Source organism: Rhinolophus sinicus, chromosome 3 (genome assembly GCF_057876585.1).
Source record: "Rhinolophus sinicus isolate RSI-liver-muscle chromosome 3, RSI-T2T, whole genome shotgun sequence".
NCBI classification, from domain to species: Eukaryota; Metazoa; Chordata; class Mammalia; order Chiroptera; family Rhinolophidae; genus Rhinolophus; species Rhinolophus sinicus.
The window spans coordinates 32,590,147-32,613,572 of NC_142503.1; the positions used below are offsets into that span (position 1 = coordinate 32,590,147).

The 23,426-nt window shown below is 38.4% G+C and overlaps 2 protein-coding genes across 2 annotated transcripts in view; both read left to right on the plus strand.

Moving 5' to 3' along the window:
- Window positions 1-23,426, plus strand: part of ITGA1 (integrin subunit alpha 1) — a 152,340-nt gene that overhangs the window by 8,447 nt on the left and 120,467 nt on the right. The window lies entirely within an intron of this gene.
- On the plus strand, window positions 3,176-5,141 carry PELO (pelota mRNA surveillance and ribosome rescue factor). The gene is made up of 2 exons (XM_019736211.3): window positions 3,176-4,230; window positions 4,516-5,141. The coding sequence occupies exons 1-2, from the start codon at window positions 3,505-3,507 to the stop codon at window positions 4,945-4,947; spliced, it is 1,158 nt and encodes a 385-aa protein (XP_019591770.1). The 5' UTR covers window positions 3,176-3,504; the 3' UTR covers window positions 4,948-5,141.

The following is a 23,426-nucleotide window of genomic DNA, read 5'->3' on the forward strand; positions in this document are numbered from 1 at the left end:
GCAACCCAGAAGGCTTGACTTCTAGCCCAGTTCTTTTTTTGATACATTAGAAGTATATCAAGAACACCAAATTGAAAATGTTTTAAAGTAATAGCTAACTATTTTTTTCTTCTGGAGAGAGTAATATAAATAAAATGTAATGAAGAAATAGGTATAAAATTACTATACAAAGGCTTCTATTTTCAAAGAACCAATGAATAAGCATAAAATTAGAATTTAAAGCAACAGAGCTAAATCATGTTTTTTTCTTCATGATTTTGCTTACTTTGGTAAAGAATGAAAATACCATATACTGCTATACATTACATACTACTATAACTATAGCAGTTTTAAAATAAGACAAACTACTTTTTAACTAAATCATTGAGTGAACTATAGTTGACAACAATATCAGTGCTTTAAAAAGTATCTGTAGCTGCCACACTTTATATGTGATCCACTCAGCTGTGCAAGGGACTTTTCAAGGGTCAGTGCGAGATACAAGGATGAATCCACTCAGAGTTCAGTAAGAAAGAAAGGATATGTATTTCAATTAATACAATGCATGGTTTCAAATTTGAAATAACACTTAAGCTGCTCCTTAAAGATAAGTAGGATTTATGGAAGCAGGAGTGAGAGGAAGTGACATTTTAAATAGCGAGAACAGGGTGAATTAAGGCAGCAAAGTAGAAAGTTCCCAGGATGTACTGGGAACAAAGATTATTTCTATGGTAGAATATAGGGTAGTGAAGGGCACAAGTGGGAAATAAAGCTGATAAGGACAGATCATGGAGGCCTTGAATGCCAGAAAATTTGGATTTTAATTAATAAGGAATGGGAACTCCAAATAACTTAAAATAAAAGTATAATGATTGGTCTAGAAACACTAAGTTATAACACAAAACCTGGGAAAAAAACATCTGATCATTCAATAATAAGCTCCATTTACTAAAAAAATGTTCTGTTACCGATGTTTCAGATCAAATAGTAATTCTATGAAAAATGTTCTAGTATGTTCAATCACTGAAGCACATTTGTTTTAAAAGACAGCCCAAAACAGTCTGCCTCATAATTTAAATAAATTTTAAAAAAAACAACCACAGACTTAACAGTCAATATGGGTTTGTCACAGGTTTTAAACACAGAAATATGTGTATTTTTATCAAGTAGCATATTGGGGTTTTTTTCAAGGATTATAATGGTGATTTAGGCTGGGCAAAAGGAAAACTATGTTGAAAAGAAGAATGTAAAGACTTTTAGAAAGCAATAAAAGACCAAGGAAGGGAATGGTGCCTTTCAAATCCTTTAGGTTGGTTCTTAAGCTGTTAGTCTTTATTTAACTGGTAAAGGTGACAGTTAAGGGGATGTGGCAGTTGATAACAGCACATAATTTGTGGATGCAGAGATGATTTCAAACATCCATAATGCAGCATTGCAGTAGTGGAAAGAGGAGAGGGTGTGACCTTAAGCAGGTCTGAATTTTAATGTTGGTTATGTGATTTTTAAATACATTTCTTAACTTCTCTGTAATTCGTTTTTTATTTATGAAATGAGGGTTCCAAATATTGACCTTCCAGGTGAGGATTAGAAAGAGCATAGGAAAGTACCTGGTGAATATTCAATAAATGATAGCTCTTCAATAAGAACCTAACTTTTATTAAGATCTACTGTGTGCTTGCCACTGTGATTCTGTGGTTTTTAATCCTTGGCAGAATTTGGATAGAGGTGAATTGTATTTAGAAGGGTGATTAAGGAGAACTTCAAAGTATCTCTTCTCTCTCTCTCTCTCTCCCCACCCCCCTTCCTCTTCGTTAGAAATTCTTCTAGTTTAACAAGCATTTTTCAAAATGACACACTATCCTTTGGAGAGGCATGCCAACTTCACACTTTAGTGTGATTATTTCCTGCTGGATTCTCTTGGAAGTAGAAGACAATCTGAGTTAGAACTTTGCCAGGGCACTCAGCCTGACAGGAAGGTGGGGAAGGAAGAGGGAAAGAAGTAGTCAAGGAGAGAAAGAGGGGAGAGGAGAGGCCACAAAACAAAGAGCAGTTCTAATTTGCACTGGAGCTTTAGAGGGGCCCTTTGTGTCCCTTTACAATCCATGAGGAAGATCATTGAGACTTGAGTATCCATATTTGCGCCAGTCAGATTCCTGTCTTACCAGTTGAGGGGGGTAAGCTTCCCTTTCAATGCAATACACAATAAGCTAAGAAAGAGAATGTGCAGAGGTGTGCCTAGGAGTCCTCTCCTTTCCACCCCATCTTAACTAAAAACTTTGGTGGGCTTTTTCTATTCACTGGTCTTTTTAAGAAGTAATGTCTCCTCAAACTGATCACGCTCCCAAGAAACGTGAAGTGACTTAAGGATTTCTTGAAAATCACTTCTGTAGCTCTCCAATCGGGTCACTTCTCGTAGATCAGCTTTCCCCGCTTCCCACATCCTCAGCTCGCAGCTTTGGCAGTGAAGATCCCACCCTGAGCTATCGCAACCCAACCCCCAGCCTACTGAACATTTCACAAGCTACTGAGCTGCGGAAATCTGAGACTGCCAATTTTGGACTCTGGGATTCCCAGGGCATCAGAGCAAACAACTGCGAGGTCCTCCCGGGGTAAATTCCACAGATGGTTTCTTCTCTCCCTGGGAGCAGTGCTTTAACATCTGGGTTAATCAGATCGTGCAAGCACGATAACTAAGCACAGAAAACAGCTGGACGCGCTGCTCAGCGCCCAGACTGACCGTGCAGGACCAGTCGTTCTCAGAAACCGCTTCTGGAAATACAAGCTCCAAAAGGCGTGTAACGTTTAAGTGCGGATAAGGCAAGAGCTAAAACCCAGAATAATTTGGAACTCCGCGGCCCAGGCTGCACTTTGGAGAATTACCTTTTCGTAAGTTTTGAAATTGGATTTCTCCGAAGGGAGAGATGTAGAGGGGCAAGTGCACGCAGCTTTAAAAATATAATATATACATTTTCACTCACATACTCCCCAGATTCTTCACAAACAGGAATGGAAGTGAAAACTTAGGGAGTCCAAGTTCTGCGTTAAAATCAAGGACTCTCCACCAAGGATTTCGCGCACTTCCCTTAGATTGCGTACTCGGGCCGGAGACCCTCCCCGCTTAGTGCGCCTGCGCATGCGCAAGCTGCGGCCCGCCTCCTCCTTCGGGACGTAAAACGTGCTCCCGGAGGCGGGACGCGGGCTGCGCATGCGCCGTCATTGCCGCAACCGCTCGGTCGGTGCTGGCCGCTGGCTCAGCGGAGAAGGCGGTGTTCCCTGAGATGTCTCTCGTGCCTGTTTGGCGGGGTGCACCCCGAGACTAAGAAACGAAGGACTTGAGTAAGTGTTCCCCTCGGTCGCTGGAGTCGGAGCTAGAGTATTTCCTTCCCGCCAGGCAAGTGCTTATAGGAAGCTTATAGACAGACCCCGCCCCCTTCTCTGCCTGGACTCCCTGTCCCGTTTCTGCCCCCCTCTCTGTGTGGAACCCCTCTGTCCCTCCTGTTCTGGCAGCGAGCCCCTGCCAACGTCATGAAGCTCGTGCGGAAGGACATTGAGAAAGACAATGCGGGCCAGGTGACCCTGATCCCCGAAGAACCTGAGGACATGTGGCACACCTACAATCTAGTGCAGGTGGGAGACAGCTTGCGTGCCTCCACCATCCGGAAGGTGCAGACCGAGTCCTCCACGGGCAGCGTGGGAAGCAACCGGGTCCGCACTACTCTCACTCTCTGTGTGGAGGCCATCGACTTCGACTCTCAAGCCTGCCAGCTGCGGGTTAAAGGGACCAACATCCAAGAGAATGAGTATGTCAAGATGGGGGCTTACCACACCATCGAGCTGGAGCCCAACCGCCAGTTCACCTTGGCCAAGAAACAGTGGGACAGTGTGGTTCTGGAGCGCATCGAGCAGGCCTGTGACCCAGCCTGGAGTGCTGATGTGGCGGCTGTGGTCATGCAGGAAGGCCTCGCCCATATCTGCTTAGTCACTCCCAGCATGACCCTCACTCGGGCCAAAGTGGAGGTGAACATCCCTAGGAAACGGAAAGGAAACTGCTCCCAGCATGACCGGGCCTTGGAGCGGTTCTATGAACAGGTGGTCCAGGCCATCCAGCGCCACATACACTTTGATATTGTAAAGTGCATCCTCGTGGCCAGCCCAGGATTTGTGAGGGAGCAGTTCTGCGACTACATGTTTCAACAAGCAGTGAAGACTGACAACAAAGTGCTCCTGGAAAACCGGTCCAAATTCCTTCAGGTAAAAGAGTCTTACCCGGGATAATTAAGAATGGGCAGAGGGATTTGTATCAACTATTTCTAAAGTTTTAGAACTGGGAAAAGTTCAAGAAGAGAAAGTCTTTATTTGGGATGTAGGTGAGATAATGAAGAGAGAACTGTTAAATAGCAAATCTATATACCAAGTTTGCTTAAGTCCTTAAACATGTAAAGCCCTATTAGTGCTTTCGGCTTTAGGTCATTGTGGGCTGATTAATGGGTACTCTTAAGAGATTCGTTTAACTAATTTTTATAATTGTGATTCTAGGTACATGCCTCCTCTGGACACAAGTACTCCCTGAAAGAGGCCCTTTGTGACCCTACTGTAGCTAGCCGCCTTTCAGACACTAAAGCTGCTGGGGAAGTGAAAGCCTTGGATGACTTTTATAAAATGTTACAGCATGAACCTGACCGAGCTTTTTATGGACTCAAGCAGGTGGAGAAGGCCAATGAGGCCATGGCAATTGACACATTGCTTATCAGCGATGAGCTCTTCAGGCATCAGGATGTAGCCACACGGAGCCGGTATGTGAGGCTGGTGGACAGTGTGAAAGAGAATGCAGGCACTGTTAGGATATTCTCCAGTCTTCATGTGTCTGGGGAACAGCTCAGCCAATTGACTGGAGTAGCTGCCATTCTCCGCTTCCCTGTCCCTGAACTCTCTGACCAGGAGGATGATTCCAGTTCTGCAGAAGATTAATGATTGGAACTTATAATTGAGACAACCTGTGTCTTCTTCCCTGTTACATTTTCTCAGCATCCTTGTGACAGAAAGCTGCACTTTGTGATTCTTACAGGGATTTCTCTTGTATTTGGTCACACTAGGTATTTTGTGGTTGGCAGGACATGTACATAAAACTAAACAATAAATTAAAAGGAAATAATCTCCATGTACTACCATCTTTATTAATTGGCATAATTTTATATAGGAATTATGAGTTATTTGCAGTACTTACAAACATTTTGTGTATTTAATAAGAATGCCTGTATATTTTTTGGGATAGAGCATAAAATCCCATACTCCGTGCTTTGAAATAGTTTTCCTTAGGAAAAGCTGTTTAATACGTCATTATCCTCAGTTTACATTGTTTATTTTAATTCTGCATAGTGTTTTTTTGCATTGCTTTTAATGATCCCTTTTCTCCTCCCTTCCCCTATACTCTGTTTTTTTTTTAATTTTTAAATTTATTTGCTGTTTTAAATGATAGTCAAATAATTAGTAGACTCTTCTCAAGATAAGTTTAAAATGGTATTTTTCTTAAGAGACTTGTTAAAATAGTCATGTAAAAAGTAAACTCTTGGGTTTTCTTTTGTTAGAATTAATCATTTGCTTCAGAGAATCACTTAATCAGTTCTTTTTAGATCATAGAGCTTTGATCTACTAGGGATTCTCAAGGTAATCTATTTGACGCATTCTTATTTTTAAAATGAGACTAACGTATGGGATTTGCTGTTATGTGGCTAATTAGTGGCAAAGCTGGAAGTGGTCCACAGCCTTGACTCCATTGCTCTGTGCTGCCACACTATTATACGTAACGCTATCTTATATTTGTACATACTTTCATATTCTTATTGGACTTTCTCTACACCCTATTTTAGGGATGAGAAAACCTGTTCAGAAAGTTTTAGTAAGTTACATAGTATGTGGCAGTTGACCTGTACTCTCATACTCTTTACTATAATTAAGGAATTTCTGCAAATGCCTGCGAGTTTAAAATGTTCTTTTTATTAAGTGTTTTTGATGTGCAGTTCTAAGTGTTAGGGAAGGGGCCTTGGAATGGAATTTCATCTTGACCTTTTACAAACCTCAGCCTAGCAAAATAATTAGGAAAAGCCTTATGAAGAAAGAATGATAATTCCGTTTGTAACTCCAGGATCAATGGTGCCTACTTCAGTAAGGATACTAAGAAATCTTTTGATTGTCCCATCTGCATCACGGTCTTTGTACTTGTGTGAGTACCAGGTTGGGGGATGATTTTTTATAAACTTTCTAACTAATCTGAACCTTTGAACCTGTAATTACGGATAGACACCTCCATATTCCTTAAAATCACATTTTTACATATCTGCATCCTAATCTAAAAATAATTCAGATCATTTCATTATCATTCCATGAATATTTAACTTTAAAATATTGTTAAAAGTATTATTAAATAATTTGGTAGGAATATATAAATGAAGCCACTAAGATTCTTAATTTTAAAACCTGATTGATAATGAATTATTCTCAGTAAGAATTTGGAGATTTGGGGCATCTATTACTCTCTTAATCTTGTGCAGTATTGGTTATTTCTAGCTATCAGTGGTACCAGTTTCCCCAAAAATAAGACTGGGTCTCATATTAATTTTTGCTCCAAAAGACGTATTAAGGCTTCTGTTCAGGGGATGTCATCCTGAAAAATCACGCTAGGGCTTATTTTCCAGTCAGGTCTTATTTTTGGGGAAACATGGTAATAGAAACTAGAGAAAATAAAACCTACCAATAAACCTAATCCATTTTAGGCCATGGATCCTCAAAGTGAGCTGCTTGGGTGTTTTTAAAACTCAATACCCAGATTGGACCTCAGACTATATAACCTTTCACCCCTAGAAATATTTTTTTTTTTAAGCTCTCCAGGTGATCAAAGTAGGAATCAAAGGTGAGAACCACTGATTCAGGCCTTGTTATTCAAGTGTGTTCCATGGACCAGCAGCATCCTGGTGTCTACCCTAGACCTACTGAGTTGCAGTCTATTTTAATGACATCTCCAGTTGATTGCTGTGGATAATAACATCTGATAAACATAGGCAAAATAGCGTATTCTTTTGCTTCTAGTAAATCTCTCGCGGAGGTCACGAGCCATAGAGAAAATGATTTGTTTTAACTTCCAAGAGAGTTAACTGGCCAATATTCATGGTAGAGTATGTCAAATAGTGGTAGGAGCATATAAAATAAAATTTAAAAATTCTGATTTTTTACTATTCTCTCAAAAGCAAAATGAGCCATAAATCTTTGGAAATTATGCACAGTCTAATTTCAACTGATGTTCATTAATAGGGAAAGACCATGTGGTAACAAATGAAAACCCTACTAGTTACGTACCTCTCAATATAGTGTTGTGCTGTAAATTTCCATTTACTATCAGGTACTTGTAAAACATTTGTTATCCCCACTAGGCTCAATAAATGAGAAGCTTGCAAATTGTTTCATTTTATTCTAGATATGATATATATCAAATTACATTTTGATATTCCTGGTCCCCCCATTTATATGTTAAATATTTTTATGTCTGGATTGTTGAGTCTGGGTTTCACTTTCATTACTCCTTTATATACAAGTTGGGTCTTTTTCCTACCCCATGCCACTAGAGTAGCTTTGTAAAGCTATTTTTCCTTTATCTCTACTTACTTTCTGTCACTAACATTAGTTTCCTTTTCTAAATCCCATGACCAGTTCTCTCAACCTCAAATTATCTTTAACAGAAGTGACTCATAATTTCTGTAGTTCATATATTCTGGAACTGAAATTCTTTGTTACTAACAGTGAAAGTACATAGATGAAATGGTGTGCACACGAATTTTCCAAAGTAACTGTTCGTTGGGAAAGGAGTATTGTGCTTTTAAATTAGATGGTTTTTCAAGCAAATAATACTGGCTATTTGTGTTCAGTGTCAGAATATGTTGAATTGCATGTTAAAGAGGGATTTCTAAGGTGATTCTGAGGGTTTGTGAAGAAAGGAACCATTTTGCCTGTGGCCAGTGCTTAGCTATGAGTGTCCGTATGTATATTACACCAATCATTGAGCGTAATGCGTTTAATTGTATCCATTCATTTTTTGTAGTACCTTCTTTGAACCAAGCACTGAGCGAGGTTTAGGAAAGACAAACATGTAAACAAATCACTGTTATGAAAGTAACTATAGAAGTCAATAAGGGCACAGTGTTGTGGAGTCACTTTTGAGAGGAACTTTTAGTTACAGCCAGTAAGTTTACCTGAAATGGTAAGAAGAAACCTGCAGGGGAGGACAAAGTGAGTATGCTAATCACATTAGACCCTCATTCCACAGTAAAAAGTGTGGGTTTGACCATAATGAGAAACCACTGAAAAGTTGAAGCAGGAGAATGGTGTGATAAACTGCATTTCACAAATGCCACTTTCTAGCAGCATCAAGGATGGACTGGAGGAGGCAAGATTGGAAGCAGTAACACTGGTTAAGAGAATGCATATTAGAAAAATCCGAAGGAAAAACGACGATGGCCTACACAAAGGCAGTGACGATATCCTTTGTAATAGGAATAAATTAATTAGGCGATATGAGGAGGTAAGATCAAAAGGACTTGGGCTCCAGATTGCTGTTCAGAGTTACTAAAAGCATGGAGTCTAGGGGTAAATCCCAAATTGTTTTCTTGAGTGCTGGGAGAGATGATGGCACGATTGAGAGACAGAAATTATAGGAAGAGACACTCGCAAGGAAAAACAGTTCAATTTTGAATCTGGTTTGAAGTGCCTGTGGGACATCTGGAATGCTTTTCCACCAGATTTCTGTATACTCATTCATTCCCTATTCCCTTCAGGTTTTTGCTTAAATGTCACTTTCTCAGTGAGGTCTTCCCAAACCAGCCTTTTTTTCAAAAAAAATGTCACTTCTCCAAGATTCCCCTTCCTTGTTTTATTTTAATCTGTAGTGCCTGTTTCACTTGTTTTGCTCCCCGTCTGTTGAAAAGGTAAGCACCAGGAGTGTGGAGATTGTGGTCTGTTAGATTCATTTCTGTATCTCCAACACTAAGAACAATTCCTGGCACAGAGCAGATGCTCAAAAAAATTTTGACTAAGTGCAGGAATCTACATAAGAAGATTCCTTAGCAATCATGTATCCAGATCTTAAGTTCAGGGAAAAACAGTTGTGTGGGGATAATGATACAAGATACTGTCAGCATATAAGTAGACCTGAAATCATTCATAGAGGAAGAAAAAAAAATGACCTAACAAGAATTAGTAAAACTTGAAAAAAAGAGGGTCAGTTTCAGAAGCATAGGGAAACAGCAATATGTAATCTCTTTTAAATGCTACTTGACTCCGTTACCTGTATTTTAATCATTCAAAGCAGAGGTGTTTATATATTTCAACAATTGATGTGGCCAGATAATTATTTCTTCCCCTAAAGATCTCTATAGTGTACTAGAAATATACATGTATAATAGCTGAAGTGTTGATTTCATAGAACTTGAGTTTTTACAAGTCCTTAAGATAAAAAATAGCTAAGTTTTGGGGCAAAAGCTAAATTACTTTTGTATGTTTTTTAAGTGGGTCTTAACATACAAATTTAGTATATGAAAAGTTCCAGTTTACAAAAAAAGGTATATTAAGGGTAACAATTGAATTTATTAGAAGGCATTTTCACGATTCCTATAGTACAGAAATTTTTGGCAAGCTCTATCTCATTCAGGCCCAAGGGTTACTGGCATTGGACCTTTAGCCCTCATGGTATGTCCTAATATGACATCTTCGATTTTCTTACTACGTCCTCTTTCACTCCCTGCAGAACCACCAGTGTCAGAATTGTGACATAAATTTTACAAAGTTTTATTTATGTTTGCTTTAACAACTGATTTTGGTCAGTCTGTAATTTTGCCAATACACATTTTTCAGTAAATAAGTTCCCAAGTAGTGAAGAGCAGCTAAACACACACACACACACACACACACACACACACACACACACACACAATTTCAGATAAGTTTTTAAAACCCTAAATAAAATACTTGTCTTCCTATTGATGTGAGTATATTTAAACTTTATGCTGTGATTCAGTTTATGTATTCTAGGAGATTTAGTATTTCAGAAAAGTGCTATTCAAGAGTTTCTTAATGCATTATGTAGATTGCTGATGAATTGTCAATTTAGAAGTTTAGTGCGTGTTACTGAAAAGTCAAAATGATTTCTAAAGGAGTTGAGACACAAGTATAATATTTTTGTCTATCAAGGATGCCTCACTTAGAAAAGATTCAGAAGTCAACAATGGAGCCAATTAAGTTAAAAGATAAGATCTATAGTAAGGGTCTTGGAATTTAGCAAGGAGAACAATCTGAGGAGTTACGTAACATAGTCATCAAGTAGCAGGTAAATATGACTAGAAATAAAAAAGAAATTGGCCAAGTTCAGTAAGGAGATAGATTAGGAAGACCATGAAAAAACATTGGCAAAAGATATTTGTTAAGCTAAGTGGAGATGATAAAATCTCATTCATCGTTTTTCTTTATATAGCAAGAATTCCTTTTTAGGAAGTGTTTGAGAGTATCACCATGTGTGTCCTCATCCATTTTAGAGTGTTTATAGATTTCCAAGTATAATTTGTAATACAGCCCATTTATTTTGTAGTATTTAACTTCTCTACATTAAGAAACATGTTAGTATATTTTGTTGTGATACATAACAGTGAGAAAGAAACTAGGATATTGTGAATTTGTTTATTTCAATTGAGGAGAAACTAATGTGTTCCCTCAAGTAAAATCCACCTTTGTGTGTAATACTTCAGCTGCATACAAATTTGAGGATCTCATTTTTGTTTTTGACAGTGAATATTTTCATTCTGTAATAATTGGCCTCAGTGTGGGAACGTCTTATATTTCCGGATGCAAATTGCTAAGGATTGAGACATTTATGACAAATTGTGGGGACTTGGATTGCCAGTTTTATTTTAAGTTCCCTTTTCTTCCTCCTCTAACATTGCCCACATTGAATTCCATTCTTTAAAATGCTAGTACAATGGAAATACCTGTTTTCTATAATGTAGGAGACAGAGCTTATATCGATTTAGGGTGCCACGTTTTATCCCAAATAACCCAATGCTGAGCCATGGCAGTATCTGCCAGGCAGAGAAATGACTTCACACACAGGGTTGACACCACTGGCCCAACTCCAGGAATGGCCAACGTATTACAAGAACAGTAACTATATGTTTATTAACGTCTGAGCCCATGATGAGTGCCTTAAAAAGAATGACTCACGTGTAATTTTTTGAAGAGCCCTGTGAGAAAAGTTTGTCAAAAAAAAAAAAAAAAAAAAAAGGTTTGTCATTATTATTTTGAGATAATAAAACTGAAAAGAGGGTAACTAATTTGTCCAAAATCACATAGCTAGTGGGTATAATGAGGTACCCAATCAAGCAACTCCCTAAATGAAAAAAAGGGAAAAAAAGAATGCCAGTCCATTCCTCAGTTTTCTGTTTGGAGTAGGTCAGACGTGCCTCAAAATTGAAAAATTATTTGATAAAAGCTAAATTTTATATAAAAGTTTAATCATTTTGTTTGTTTTTGTTTCATCTCATGAAAAACTATAACTCAATCCTATGGCTCTCTATCTAGGATAGAATTGAGAATTAGAAAATGTATAGAAACTGTTACAAATTTGCAAGTTAAACCCAGCCTCTAAAGTCTTTTTTTTTTTTCCCCTAGAACTCACAGTTTATTTTTATGGCTTCAAATCTTGTCTTAAGTTTTTTTCTGTTTTTCTTTTTTAAATTAGTTTCAAGTGTGCAAAGCAATATAATAGACATTTATACCCATCAAAAAGTGATAACCCATCCAATCTGTTATCCCTCTGATATCATAAATAGCTGTTACTATACCATTGACTATATTCACTATGCTGTACTCCACATTCCATGACTACATATATGTATGTTTAATTATAGTCGATATTCAATATTATTCAATTTCAACTTCAGGTGTATAGCGCAGTGGTCAGGCATCTACAGTCTATGAAGTGATCCCCCCGATAAGTCCAGTACCCATCTGGCACCCCACATAAACTTTACAGCATTATTGATTATATTCCCCATACTATATTTCACATCCCCATGACCATATTGTGACTATTAATTTGTACTTTCTAATCCCTTCACCTTCTCCTCCATCTGCACCCTCCTCCTATCTAGTAACCATCAGTTGTTGTTTTTTTCCTATATCTCTGAGTCTATTTCAGTTTTGTTTGTTCATTTATTCTGTCATTTAAATTCCACATGTAGGTGAGATCATATGGTATTTATCTTTTTCAGTCTGATTTATTTCACTTAGCATAATATTTTCTAGGTCCATCCATGTTGTTGAAAATGATAAGATTTCATATATGTGTGTGTGTGTGTGTGTGTGTGTGTGTGTGTGTGTGTGTGTGTGTGTGTGTATATATATATATCTCCAAGCAATACTTCATTGTATAAATGTACCACAGCTTCTTTATCCCATCGTCTATTGATGGGCATTTCGGTTGTTTCCATATCTTGGTTATTGTGAATAGCACTGCAATAAACATAGGGGTGCATATATTTTTTTGAATTAGTGTTTTGGATTTCATTGGATGGATACCCAGCAGTGGAATTGCTGGGTCATAAGGTAGTTCTGTTTTCAATTTTTTGAGGTACCTCCATACTGTTTTCCATAGTGGCTGCACCAATCTGCAATCCCACCAACAGTGCACAAGGGTTCCCTTTTCTCCATATACTCGCCAACACTTGTTGTTTATTGATTTATTGATGATAGCCATTTTGACAGGAGTGAGGTGGTATCTCATTGTGGCTTTTATTTGCATTTCTCTAATGATCAGTGAGGTTGAGCATGTTTTCATATGTCTGTTGGCCATCTGTATGTCCTCTTTAGAAATATGTCTCTTCACGTCCACTGCCGATTTTTTAATTGGGTTGTTTGCTTTTTTTTTTTTTTTTTTCCAGTGTTGAGTTGTTTGAGTGTTTTTATAGATTTTGGAAATTAACCCTTTATCAGATGTATCATTGGCAAATATCTTCTTCCATTCAGTAGGATGCCTTTTTGTTTTAGGATGGTTTCCTTTGCTGTGAAAAAAACGTTTTAGTTTGATGTAATCCCACATGTTTATTTTTTCTTTTGCTTCCTTTGCCCAGGGGGATATATGAGTAAAAATGTTACTATAGGTAATGACTGTGAATTTACTTCCTGTATTTTCTTCTGGAAGTTTTATGGTTTCAGGTCTTACATTTAAGTCTTTAATCCATTTTGAATTTATTCTTGTATATGGCATAAGAAGGTGATACAGCTTCATTTTTTTTTTTTTTTTGCATGTACCTATCCAGTTTTCCCAGCACCATTTATTAAATAGACTGTCTTTCTGCCAGTGTAAACTCTTGCTTCCACTGTCATAGATTAAATGACTATATAGGCATGGATTTATTTCTGGGCTCTCTATTCTGTTCCATTGATTTATGTGTCTGTTTTTATGCCAATATTATGCTGTTTTGATTACTATAGCCTTATAGTATGACTTGATGTCAGGTATGTGCTACTTCCCACTTTGTTCTTATTTCTCAAGATTGCAGTGGCTATTCAGAGTCTTTTATGGTTCCATGTAAATTTCAGGATTATTTGTTCTAGTTCTGTGAAAAATGTCATTGGTAATTTGATAGGGATTACGTTGAATCTATATATTGCCTTAGGTAGTATGGACATTTTAACTATATTAATTCTTCCTATCCATGAGTATAGTATATGTTTCCATTTATTTGTATCTTCTTTAATTTCTTTCTTCAATGTCTTATAATTTTCTGAGTACAGGTCTTTTACTCCTGTGGTTAAACTTATTCTTAAGTATTTCATTGTTTTTGAAGCAATTGTAAATGGGATTGTTTTTTTAATTTCTCTTTCTGATAGTTATTGGTGTATACAAATGCAACTGATTTCTGAATATTAATTTTGTATCCTGCTACTTTACTAAATTCATTTATCACTTCTAATAGTTTTTTGGTGGAATCTTTGGGGTTCTCTATACATAGTATCATGTCAACTGCATATAATGACAATTTTACTTCCTCGTTTCCAATTTGGATGCCTTTTATTTCTTTTTCTTGTCTGATTGCTGTGGCTAGAACTTCCAGTACTATGTTGAATAAAAGTGGAGAAAGGGGACATCTTTGTCTTATTGCTGATCTTAAGGAGAATGCTTTTAGCTTTTCTCCATTGAGTATGATGTTAGCTGTAGGTTTATTATATATGGCCTTTATTATGTTGAGATATGATCCTTCAATTCCCATTTTGCTAAGAGTTTTTATCATAAATGGATGCTGGATTTTGTCAATTGCTTTTTCTGCATCTATTGATATGACCGTATGATTTTTATTTTTCATTTTGCTAATGTGGTGTATCACATTAATTGATTTGCGGATATTGAACCAACCTTGAATACCAGGAATGAATCCCACTTGATTGTCATGTATGATCTTTTTAATGTATTGCTGAATTCGGTTTGGTAATATTTTATTGAATATTTTTGCATCAATGTTCATTAGGGATATCAGCCTATAGTTTTATTTTTTTGTAATGTCTTTGTCTGGTTTGGGTATCAAAGTAATAGTGGCCTTGTAAAATGAGCTTGGGAGTCTTCTTTCCTTCTGGATTTTTTGGAATAGTTTGAGGAGAATAGGTGATAATTCTTTTTTGAATGTTTGGTACAATTCACCTGTGAAGTTATCTGGTCCAGGGCTTTTGTTTATTTGTATCTTGTTGATTACTGATTTAATCTTGTTGGTAGTAATTGTTCTTTTCAGATTTTCTGTTTCTTCTTGATTCAGCCTTGAAAGATTGTATGCTTCTAGGAATTTATCCATTTCTTCCAGATTGTCTGATTTGTTGGTGTATAGTTTCTTGTAGTATTTTCTTAAATTTTTTTGTATTTCTGTGGTGTCTGTTGTCACTTCTCCTCTTTCATTTCTGATTTTAGTAATTTGGGTCCTCTCTTTCTCTTGATGAGGCTGGCTAAAGGTTTGTCAATTTTGTTTATCTTTTCAAAAAACTAGCTCTTGGTTTCATTGACCTTTTGTATTGTTTTTTTGGTGTCTATTTCGTTTAATTTGCTCTGATCTTTATTATTTCCTTCTTGTAGTCCCTTTGGGCTTATTTTGCTGTTCTTTTTCCAGTTATTTTAGGTGTAAAGATAAGACTGTTGATTTGAGATTTTTCATGTTTCTTTAGGTAGGCCTGCATTGCTATGAATTTCCTAAGTAGGACTGTTTTCACGGCATCCTATAGATTTTGGGTCAGTGTGCTTTCATTTTCATTTGAATCAAGATATCTTTTGATTTCTTCTTTGGTTTTGTTGACCCATGTATTATTTAGTAGCATTTTATTTGGTCTCCATGTGTTTGTGTGTTTTCTGCTTTTCTTCTTGTAATTTATTTCTAGTTTCATAGCACTGTGGTCAGAGAAGACACTTGATATGATTTCAGTCTCTTAAATTTTTTGAGACTTGTTTTGTGGCCTAGCATGTGGTCTATCTTGGGAAATGTTCCATGTGCACTTGAAAAGAATGTATATTCTGCTGCTTTGGGGTGAAATGCTCTAAAAATATCGATTCAATCCAACTGGTCTAATGTGTCATTTAAGGCCACTGTTTCTATATTGATTTTCTATCTGGAGGATCTGTTCATTGGTGTTAAGGGGGTGTTGACGTCCCCTAGTATGATATGTTATTGTTGATCTCTGTCTTTATGTTGGTTAATATCTGTTTTATATATTTAGATACTCCTGTGTTGGGTGCATAGATGTTTGCTACAGTTATGTCCTCTTGTTGGATTGATCCCTTTATTATTATGTAGGGCCCTTCTTTGTCTTTTATTATAGTCTTCATTTTAAAATCTATTTTGTACAATATAAGTATTGCTATCCCAGATTTTTTTTTTCATTCCATTTGCATGAAATATCTTATTCCATCCCTTTACTTTTAGTCAGTGTGTGTCTTTTGAGCTGAGGTGAGTCTCTTGTATATAGCATATGCAAAGGTCTTGTTTTCTTATCCACTCAGCTACCCTATGTATTTTGATTGGAGCATTTAATCTATTTACATTTAAAGTGATTATTGATAGTTACATAGTTATTACCATGCTATTATTTGTATTTCTAGTCTTTGTCAGTTAGTTTGTTTTCACCTTTCTTCTGCTTAAATAAGCCCTTTTAACATTTCCTGCAATACTGGCTTGGTGGTAATGAATTCCTTTAGCTTATTCTTTCCTGGGAAATTCTTTATTTTAAATGATAACCTTACTGAGTAGAGCAGTCTTGGTTGTAGGCCCTTGTTTTTCATCACTGTGAATATTTCCTGCCACTCCCTTCTGGCCTGCAAAGTTGCTGTAGAAAAGTCAGCTTATAGTATTATGGGAGCTCCTTTGTAGGTAACTCCCTGTCTTTCTCTTGCTGCTTTTAGGATTCTCTCTTGTCTTTAACCTTTGCCATTTTAAGTATGATGTGTCTTGGTGTGGACCTGTTTGGATTCATCTTGTTAGGGAATCTCTGCGCTTCCTGGGCTTGTATGTCATTTTCTTTCACCAGGTTAGGGAAGTTTTCGGTCATTATTTCTTCAAATATGTTCTCGATCCCTTGCTTGCTCTCTTCTCCTGCTAGTATTCCTATGATGCAAATTTTGTTGTGCTTGATGTTGTCCCACAGATCTCTTAAACTATTTCATTGTTTTTTATTCTTTTTTCTTTTTGTTCTGATTGGGAGAATTCTACTACCTTGTCTTCTAAATCACTGATTTGATCCTCTGCTTCATCCAGTCTGCTGGTAATTCCTTCTAGTGTATTCTTCATTTCAGTTATTGTGTTTTTTATTTCTGACTGGTTATTTTTTATGATTACTATATCCTTTCTTATGCTTGCTATCTCTCTGTTGAAATTCTTGATAAGTTCTTTAAGTATTCTTATAATCAGTGTTTTAATCTCTGTCTCTGGTAAGTTGATTGCCTCTGTTTCATTTGGTTCCATTTCTGGAAGCCTTTCTCAAGTGTTTACTTGGCATCTATTTATTTCACACCTGTTTTTAGAAAACTTGTTTTAAAATAATTTTTAAACCTACTATGTTAATTCATGCATTATTTCAATAAACATTTATTTACCAAACATCTTAAGTAGCAGGAACTATGCTACCCTTGGGTATACAATGACGAGTTAATAAATTTTTCCCTGCCTTTTGTCAGCAAGTTAGATATTAGAGAGAAATGACCACAAGCATCCAAGCTGACAGGGAGGTGACAGCAATGAGTAGTGACAGCTGACAGCTCAGGGGGATCCTGAAGCATCATCAGAAGAATAAGTCTAGGGCTTCAAGTGATAGAGTAATTCCCTGGGGCCTGAAGACTACTGTGTTATAGTAGCTGGAGTTCATATTGAGGAATAGATTGAATTGCATTCCGTGCATTCTGATAAAGAAGTCAAGGAAATATGTTTTTCAAAATGATTTTCCTTTAAAATTATTAAACGATAGGGGTACTAAAATAAATCTGTAGCTGTCATACCTAGAATGACAGGTCCAGGTAGCCAGAGATAATCTTAATAAGAAGACACAAATCATTGCTGAAAGATGAATTCTTGTTAAGGAGAAAACATCCCAATAGATTTGAGTTGTAAAATTTATTCAGAAGTGGGAGGTCCTCTGAGTTCAAGTCTAAGTTCCAGAAGTTTTATGTCTGGAATTTTTCATCAAGTCCTCGTGTAAACATTGACTAGAACTTTTTGTTTGACACCATTGTGAAAAATTGCCCTGTGAATATAAAACATTTTAATCTTTCGTTTCAGCTCATTGATCCTGTGACCATAATTTATAGTTTTTCTTCCTCTCCAAGTGTATTATGGACAGTGGTAGAAGTCAATTTTGATTTGTTTTATTTTTTTGGATGAGGTGGAGGAGAGGAAAATTGAAAATACATTGCACCACATGGTTCTGAATTATTTAGAATCATGAAAGGTTGATGCTGTAAGGAACCTTATATATATTATCTGACCTACTCACTTCATGATACAGATGTAAACTGAGGCCCAGAGAGGGTTGTTAACTTGGTCAAAGTCACATGAATGGAGTATTTCATAGGTCTGCATTCCTGTTTGATCCATCCCATTCCAATTTCTTACCTATTTTCTTGTCACCAATGAATATTGGAAAGTGGTTGGGATAGGGAAACAAGGAACATGGTGGGATATTTAAATGCCTTAAATCCTCCTTGTTTTCAAATAATTCTTCATCTTGGGGCGAGGCAATTTCTCTCTCGGCATCAGAGACCCAAACCCTCCTTTGACGTCTGGTTGTCCACTCCTTGGAGTATTTATCTTCTGCTAGAGAAAGACTCTGCCTCCTGCCTTTCTTCTTCTGAGAACCATTGCATTCTTCTGACAACCATTTACTAAGTACTGACTACGTGCCAGGCACTGTACCAGCCCTCAGTGACACAGAGTGAATAGAGAGGATCACAGTCCCTTCCTTCCAGGGAAACCCAGTCTAGGATGGGGAGCAGACGGCGAACATGCAATCATAGCCCTGCACTGGGTGCAGAAAGAAGACATGGACAGGACTATGGCAGCTCAGACGGCGCCCTTACCTCAGCCTGGCTTCACTAGGAGGTACCGTCAGAGCTTAGTGATGATAAATGCCAGCCCACATTGCTCTTCCATTACTTTCTAGAGAGATGAGGCAAAGAGAACTGAGAGCATTCCTCTTTAAGCCCTCTCAAATTTACTTGGTAACATTTTTCTCATCTACGTCATGGTGTCTGTATAATCTCCTAAGCTCCCTAGATGTTAAATATTTACGGTAAAGAGTGAACAAACAGAAGAGACATCATGGAGAAAAGAGATCACATTGCCTCCCACCCTCAGAAATAAGTGAAAAGGGCATAAGTGGAATCAGAAATACGGACCAGCGATCACGACAGAAGCAATTTTGAAAGATTCTGGAGCCTTTTTATTTTCCATGTTTTTGTTATCTTCTGTTTCTTTCTCATGACTAACAGCAAAACAGTGAAACCAGAAAAGAGAGATTGATGCCTTCCTTCAGCAAGGAAGGGGTGTTGAGGAGGGGAGTGTGGGACGTTATGTCCTACGCACAGCCATTCTTGGATAAGAGGATTCCAGGACTGAGGGGGTGGTGGCAGCCACCTCAGGACCAGGGAAGCAGCCTACTGTCAAGAAAAGGGAAGTGACAGGGAGCTGCCAGAGGCTGGACAGTGGGGGGATCTACTAGGGTCTTTCCTATCTTTCTATGCATTTTATCTTTGGTTTTAAAATTCAGGGGGAAAAAACCTTTAATAAACAGTAACAACTTTTCTTTTGAGTAGTACATTTCAGTAAATGGCCCACATGCATTGGATGTGGTGGAAGGAAAGGAGCTTGTCTGCAAAAAGGAGAAAAGAAGAACATATTTTACGAGGAGGAATGAACTCAGAATAGATCTCTGACCCTTGTGTCTCAATGGTATTCTCAGTCCCAGGGAAAGGAAGTGGGATGACGTGTGGAATGTGGGGAAGTGGGAAGAACTGAGACAAAATTAATTATCATTAAATGCGTTACATAATTTAAAAAAAAAAAAAGAGTCTGTTAGCACTGTACTAAATTTCTCACTTAGCCCTAACTTCTTGCCTAGAACTAATAGAAGTTAAGGTTGGAATTTTTCCTGCCTTTCTGGGAATCATTTTTCACCCTTACCTCTGGCTTCTATACTTTCCCTAAGTTACAGTAAAATATAGTGGGAAATGTGGTGAGTAGACAGGAAATACAGAGAAAGACAAGCCCCTTTTATAGTGGTTTGTACTGGATTTAATCACATATGGTCTTTTAGATGAATTAGAAAGTTTCATTGTCAGGGTCAACAATGTAATACAACCAGATTTTATATTTGAGTCTATGGAAAGGGTGTTGCACACCAAAAATTACATGTTATTTGCTACAATTACTGAAGATCATATAGGTGTAAGTGTTTGCAAGAACATTGCATTTGTGAATAATCCCATGTGAATCACAGAAGAAATCATCCATACCATTCTCAGAGGACTCCGTGGCCGTGGCAGCGCAAGCTTGAGCATTAGCCTGTGAGTCAGGAGATCAGGATGTGCCCAGGCCCTGCCACTGGGTTTTGTGACTTGAAATAATTTCATCTTTCTGAGCCTGTATTTCTTCAAGTAGAATGAGGAAAGACAGGTGGCCTTGATTTCATAGTCTGTTGCAGATCTCTGATTCTACTTGTTGCAGTAGCAATAATTGCTTGTTAACTTTTCCAGCAACATAAATCTTCAGTGACTCTCGGGTTCAAAAAGAATCTGTTTTGCACCATATTCCAAAAACTGCCAAATTTTGGGTTTGGCTGACTGGCTAAAGAGAGCAGCCTGTTAGAAGCACCAAAGTCCACAGCTGAGGGTCATTTATTTGGAATGCCTTGCCAAAATAATTCAAAGTTGTTGGGGACCTTTAAACTTGAGAATAGGAGAGAAATAGTCATTTAATACACTTTCTCAATAGGTGCATAAAAATGTTGAGGTTTACAAATATTTTTGGATAGTTTACCACATTCCAATGGTGTGCCAAGTTACATAGTCCTGCCACTTTCCTGCTTGCTGTTTCACTCCCCATCAACCTTGCTTGCGGTCCCAAAAAACTAGGCAATGAGAAAACGCAGGTCTTTTTTTTTTCTGGAATATTCTTTCAGTGTGGTCAGTGGTTCTCAAACCAGGCAACACATTAAAATTAACCAGGGAGTTTTAAAATCACACTGATGACTGTGTTCCACCCCCCCAGATAATTAAATCAGAGTCCTGGGGGAAGGAGTCCAGGCATGTGAATATTTACAAAGCTCCCCCAAAGGTGTCTCTTAGCTGTAGCCGGGTTAAACCACGGTGCTTCATCACTGAGTAGGCCAGTTGGCTTTAATGTGGCCACAATACCAGTCAGCTGTCTGGCTAAGAAAAAGAGATAGTGCATAGAAAAAAATGTGAAACTGTAGATTAATTGATCTCCACAACTGTAAAGGTTGATGAGGGGAATGTATTTCTTTAGCTGTAACGCATCGTTGTGGGATTTGTCTATACTTTTATGTGTCTTTGACTTGCTATAATAAATTCAAAATTAGGCCTAATATTGACCAATTTTTGAGTATTTATTGATGCCTTATACATGTACACATGTTACTAGATACAGTCGGGTGAGGGTACCAAAAAGTAGAGGAACTTGGTTCCCACTCCTTGAAGGATGGAGCTTATAAGTCTTGGAAGCAAGAATTATGTAAAACAGAACAAGACTTCAAAATCACATTTTGTACAGAGAGTAAAAGCTAAAAATGTTGACAATGGGAAGACAAAATAATTGGCTGGACTCACCTGGGTAGATGGCATTTGAGTATGAGCCACCTGAATGTCTTCTTTCACTTATTCGGCAGGCAGCAGTGATAAGAACATTGAACTAGAAAATCTTAGCTCTATCACAGATGAGCTGTGTGACCTTGGGCAAGTCATGTTACCTTTATGATCCTCAAATTTAGACTTATGAGCGTTAATCTGAAAAATGGGAAAAATGATAAAATTTTCCTCATAGAGGTACAAGGAGTAAATGATATGATTTAAGCAAAATACCTGGGAATTAGTAAGAGTTGTATTTAACTTAGTTCTAGCCCTCCTTCCTATTGCCTCTTTTTACCATATGTACCACCTGGGCACCAGATGACTTGTGGGGGGGGGGGGTATAGTGCAGAAACGGCGTCTCATACCTTTTCCTATCATAATTCCTACCATCCATCTAAGATGGTGTTAAAACCAGAAAGAGTGGACCCACTCCCTCTACAGTTACCCTCAGCAAGAGATGGGCTAGCCAGATCCTTCTCAGCCTTTATAATACATTCATTTCTTCACATTCACATACGTATGCATGTCCCACCTCATCGCACAGAGGATCGAGGTGAAAACCTAATTTTTGTAACTGACACAAGCCAATGAGAAAGAGGAACACAGAAGAGCACATGTCAGTTGTGAAGTTCATGGCAGGAAAAGTAACCCCTTCAAGGATACCAGTGCGTGCACACACAGAACCGCAGCCACCCACGCAGGAGGTCCTGGCTGTGTGCGCAGGAACACGGACGCTTGTGCAGCCTCGGTGCTGAGGCTGGTTCTGTACCAGCCATCACCCATCACTAAACTTCCCCTCAAATCAAATTAATTTTAATTCTTAGGTTAAACAGTAAGTGTTGTATTTCCCTCCATTTAATCCCCTTAATCCCTATGGCACCTGTTAATGATTATTTGAATATTATTCCTCAGCTACTCAGCTTTCTTTATCTAGGTGTTTCAGCCATGCATAAGTCATAAACAAACCACCGTTCTCTTAGTATTTCTAAGTCAGTTGCAAACAACAGAAAGCAGCCATGGTAATGTAAGCAATAACGGAATATTTTATAAGAAGATGAGGAAGCTCAGATAGGAAGAAAAAAAGGAAAGCACAAACCCCGGCTACAGAAATCACTTGTGTAGGACAGTGCAGCTGTTGGAACCGCCACCCCCAGACAACCACAACCAATCGTCTGGACTTAAAACTCAACCAGAGCTTCTGACAGTAACCTCTAATGGGCGGGAACAGGAGATTGGCCATCTAGAGGTCTGTCATGTGGGGCGGCCTGCAGGATCTGTGCTCCCTCTCCCCACACAAGAACGCAGGATATGGTGAGGCCAAAAAGGAACACACACGGAGCCATAGGTAGGGGAGTCATACCACTATAGTCTCGGTGGCGGCTGGGTTGGAGACACAGGAAGTAGGAGCCACACTGTCTGCAACCTGCTGTCCACGTCTCTGCAATCTGCAACCCGCACTCCGCCGTGCTAACTGCAATCCGTGCTTGCTAGCTCAGCCACCATCTTCTTGCTAGCCCCCATTTTTTTCTGCTAGCACAGCCACAGAAGTTATATTAGTGGCCAATGGCTCACTGGTTACAGCTGACAGCCAGCTAGCCACAGCTGATGGCCATCCAATCACAGTTGATGGCCATTTACTACCTGAGCCAGCACCTGTCTATGTGAGGCTGAGAGCCTGGAAACTGCTCTCTGGCGCTCTGTCCCCACAAGGTCACATGCCCACAATCTATGGACCAGGAAGCAGGACAAATTCAGTACTTCCATCCCCATCTCCATACCTTGGAGTTCCACTGCTTTCCCCAACTACAAGTGTATGGCTGCTGGAAAGCTAAAACAAAAGGAAATATCCACTAACCATTTCAGAACAGTGGAAGTAAGAAAACTAACATTTACTAAATCCCTTAGCAAGGCAGCCTCTGCGCTGGTGGGGGGGGCACAGGCCCAGCAGCCAGACTGGCATGGTTCACGTCCCAGCTCGGCCACGTGCGGGAATCAGCAATGGTGGTGCTGAGCGTGGAGCCCC